Source organism: Lepus europaeus, chromosome 9 (assembly GCF_033115175.1).
Source record: "Lepus europaeus isolate LE1 chromosome 9, mLepTim1.pri, whole genome shotgun sequence".
NCBI lineage: Eukaryota > Metazoa > Chordata > Mammalia > Lagomorpha > Leporidae > Lepus > Lepus europaeus.
In genome coordinates, this window is record NC_084835.1 from 25791788 (window position 1) to 25796094 (window position 4307).

Below are 4307 nucleotides of genomic sequence, written 5' to 3' on the forward strand. Positions count from 1 at the left end.
TCTGAATGGAGATGTGTAGGCATAGCCTGCAGAGAAGCAGAGCCCGGTGCCTACCGCCACTGTGGAAGAGGCTGGAATGTGGCCCATGGAGGTGCTGGAGCTTGGCCTGTGTGCCCTGGGTCTCTCAGATGCTGGGTTGGTCAAGGGTGCCACTGGGGGCGAGAGCGGGGGGTAGGCAGGTGCCCTGGGGACAGGGACTCTAGAACCCTCACCCCCACCCCCAGGAAATCTTGCTGTGGGCAAGGCAGGAAAGCGCAGGCCGTGCCCTCCCCCGAGGACAAGCATGTGGTCAGCCAGTGTCTTTATTGGGAGAGGGATCCAGTCTCCTGGGCTCTGCCAGCGCCCTAGGTCATGAGGATTTCGATGTCGAGCTCCAGCCGGCTGGCTCTGACTTCATAGCGGCCCCGGATCAGGCCCCGGGTCTGGCTGGCATGCCAGCGCCAGTGAGACTGGATGACGCAGGCCGCTTGGCGCGCCTGGAGGAACCGTCTGCGGGCCTGCCACATCCGGACCTGTGCCTGCACCTTCACCACCGCCCACTCCTGGCAGGTGTAGAGTCTCAGCGCCAGGCGCCGTCTTTGCTCCAACATCTTGGCCTGCATGGACCTCCACCAGCACTGGATGATCCAGGCTCTGAGCGCCGCGTGCAGCAGCGTCCGGCGCACCACGGTGCCGCGCCACCATGACTGAATCCTCGTGGCTGCCTTCTCTAACTGATCGAGGGGGAGGAAAAAGAGAAGCTCCGTGGGCCGCCCTCCTAGTCCCATCCCCACCTCTGGTGCCCTGGGGGGATGGGGGGCCCGGCCCAGGTGGCTCTGCTTCCTTGTTTCTGGCCCCATTGATCTTATTTCCAAGCCCCCACTCACCTTGAGACACTGCTCACTATCTGTCGGGAAGTTGCCTTCCGTAAGGGCCTCGCTCACGTTTTGTGTGTCCATGGTCCTGGTCTTTAGCACCCACTCACCCATCACTTGGGCCATCATGCTAGGCTGCAGCCCCGCCCTTAACTGTTAGGCACACCCAGTGGACTCCGCCCACCTCCAGTCTCCACTTTGCAGGTCTGCCAGTCGGAAACTTGGCCACACCTCTCGCCCCTCTTGGCTTCCTGAGTCTCTGTGGGGATGGACCAGTTACTTGGTTTATTGATTCCCCTTGCCGGGGGTGCCTGCCGTAATCTCCGGCACTCAGTTGACTTCTCAGACCCAAGGGGCATTGGAAGTCTTGCTCTGTCTACACTGCCAGCCACTGCTGGTGGCAGTGAGGAAAGAGGAGTGTGACTTTCCTACAAGTAAGTGGTGTTACCAGAAGGAGACCCACAAACCGGGGGCTTTCCCGAGGGGCTCCAGCAGCCAGCACCCTCGTGGAGTCGTATGTTTCTGTGTAAAACGGTGAAAGCAAAAAAAAGTTTCTGTGATTGGTGGGGAGCTCTGCGTCTTCTCTCACTGCCTCTGTTTGCCTTTGTCCTCTCTCGGCTGCGAAGGCGGCTCCTGCTGGGGTGGGGCTGGATGCCCTGCACCTGGGCTTAGCCGCACAGGTGCCTGTGGTGCTCTCCAGCCATTCTGCGTTTGCAGCATTCACCTGAGTCATGGCATGAGGCGGCGTGGGGGCAGAAGTGCTGTTGGCCCAGAGTGCCTAGCACCGCAGGTATGTGGGCTGGGAGGAGTTTGGGTGGGCATAAAAGCCTAGCTGGTTGAGACACCTGCATCCCAAGCCTACACACCTGGATTACATGCCTGGCTCTGGCTCCTGGCTCCAGCTTCCTGCTAGTGCAAACCCTGGGAGGCAGCTGGTGATAGCTATACTAACCGGATTCCTGCTGTCCACTTAGGAGACCAAGGTGGTGTTCCTGGCTTCCAGCTTCATCTTGGCACAGCTCGGGTTGTGTATATTTGGGAGAGTGAATGAGCAGTTGGGAATTCTCTGCTTCTCAAATACATTTTTTAAAGTGTGGAGCAAGGCCGGGGTGTGGCAAAGGGTTAAACAGCCACCTGCATCACCAGTATCCCATATTGGAGGCATCCTGTATAGGCGTTGGTTCGAGTCCCAGCTGTTCCACTTCCAATTCAGCTCCCTGCTAATGACCTGGGAAAAGCCACAGGAGATGACCCAAGTGTTTGGGCTTCTGCCACCTTTGTGGGCGATCTGGCTGAAAGTCCTGGCTCAGCCAGGTCCGTTGTGGCCGCTCGAGGAATGAACCCGCAGATGGAAAATCTTTGTCTTTCTAACTCCAACTTTCAAATAAACCTGAAAATAAAATTCATATGAGGAAGCACTAAAATTTATGTGGCTAAAAATGCAGGGAAATACTATAGAGGTAGGACAGTTAATATAAACATTGTTAGCTTTGTGATATTTGCCACTTTTTTTTTTTTTTTTTTTTGGACAGGCAGAGTGGACAGTGAGAGAGAGAAAGGTCTTCCTTTTGCCGTTGGTTCACCCTCCAATGGCTGCCGCCGTAGCGCGCTGTGGCTGGCGCACCACGCTGATCCGATGGCAGGAGCCAGGTGCTTCTCCTGGTCTCCCATGGGGTGCAGGGCCCAAGCACTTGGGCCGTCCTCCACTGCCTTCCTGGCCACAGCAGAGCTGGCCTGGAATAGGGGCAACTGGGACAGAATCGGTGCCCCGACCAGGACTAGAACCCGGTGTGCTGGTGCCGCAAGGTGGAGGATTAGCCTAGTGAGCCGCGGCGCCAGCCTGCCACATTTTTTTTAAAAAAAATTATTTGGAAGGCAGAGTGACAGAGAGGGAGTAAGTAGTTCACTCCTCAGATGGCCACAACAACCAGGGCTGGGCAAGGCCAAAGCCCAGAACTCCAGCTGGGTCTGCCCCAGGAGGTCAGGGGCTGAAGCACTTGGGGCACAGGAGGCTGGATCAGGAGCAGAGCAGCTGGGACTCAAGTGAGCGCCCAGACACGGGACGTGAGCATTGCATGCTGAGGTTCACCTGCTGCACCACCACACTGGCCAACATTTCAACAATTGGTAAGCTGATTGCTTTTTACCCTCTGTAATTCTGGATGCCTTTTCTGAAGGTAGGCCTTGGCACGTGGCCCAAGCCTTAGTTCCCACAAAGCCAGGGTCTGCCCTGCGAGCTGTAAGATCGCAGTTGCTTGGCCAGGCCTCGTGGGAGTTCGTGTGGAGCTGGGTTTCCAGGATCCCTGTTAGGAATGGGAGTGCAGAGGCAGGTGAAGCTGGAATGCTGGAGTCCCTGGGGGGTTGGGAAGGCCACTCTGGCTCCTGTGTGAGCATGCATGAGGACCTGCTGAGTGCCCACAGCTGGTTGGGACTGTGCATAATCCACAGCTCTGTTGACATGCATTTAGCTTCCTGTGGCCTCTCACCACGGCTATGGTGCTGTCCGTCTGGGAGTCCTACAGGTTCTGGTCTCGCTACCAACCAAGCAATCTCTTTGCCTCATGTTTAAAGTCCTTGGAGGGGTGTATCCTACCACTTCGTTTAGTGCTGGTCAATCTGGCTGAGCAGAGCTCTGGTTTAAGCCACTCAAAAGCCTGCATTAAACTGTCCATCCCAGTCAGACGTCCACTTCCATAGAAAAGATCACTTCCCGGGGGCTGTGGGCATGGCCAGCCTTGCCCAGGACCTCTCTCCTGCTCCACGCCGGCCTGGTTGGGTGCTGCCGTCACATCCCACCTTTGCTCCTCCTTGGCTATCCCTGGGGAGAGCTGTGCGCCCCTGTGTGGAGGCGGTTGTGTGGTTACTGCAGAGTGGCAGCAGGTGCGGGTGGGGAGCAATGGCTTCCTGTGTCTCGCGGCTGCCGCCCTGGGTCTCTATTTTCTCCCTGATCCTTCCCTGGCTTCCTGTGTGCTTGATTTTTTTCCCCCCGATCATAAATATAGAAAACGTCTGTTGCTAAAATTTCAACAAGCAGAGACACATACAGTGGAAAGTTAATGTGGCATGAAAATTGTCTTCCAGTGTTATTCCTCCATACCTTATAGCTCATATCATTGGCTTAAATGTTCAATGAAAATAATTTATTTTCAATTAGACATCTGAAACACGGATCTATGCCTGTGAAAATTCACATTTCAAACCCAGATTTTTCTGGGTGATGGGTATTTCTTTCCCTGCGTCATTGCCAGTGCCAGCTTGGGGGACACTGCAGACGATGAGCTAGACACTACGCATCCACGTTCCTAATGCTGCTTTGTTCCTGTGTATTGTTTTAGTAATTGCAAGCTCACATGACATAAAATTGACAATTTTAACTACTGTAAAGTATGATAATGCCATAGCTCCTAGTACGTTCATAATGTTGTGCAACCACCACCACTATCTAATTATGGG

The 4307-nt window shown here is 55.0% G+C and overlaps 1 protein-coding gene across 2 annotated transcripts; it reads right to left on the reverse strand.

Moving 5' to 3' along the window:
* Positions 1-344: 344 nt before the first annotated feature.
* IQCF6 (IQ motif containing F6) lies at positions 345-938 on the reverse strand. 2 transcript variants are annotated; one of them, XM_062200167.1, is made up of 2 exons: positions 924-938; positions 345-713 (listed from the first exon to the last, which is right to left on the reverse strand). In XM_062200167.1, the coding sequence occupies exons 1-2, from the start codon at positions 936-938 to the stop codon at positions 345-347; spliced, it is 384 nt and encodes a 127-aa protein (XP_062056151.1). The 2 variants fall into 2 exon arrangements, with proteins under 2 accessions (XP_062056151.1, XP_062056150.1); XM_062200166.1 differs by having other exon boundaries at positions 867-938.
* Between the last annotated feature and the right edge of the window lie 3369 nt (positions 939-4307).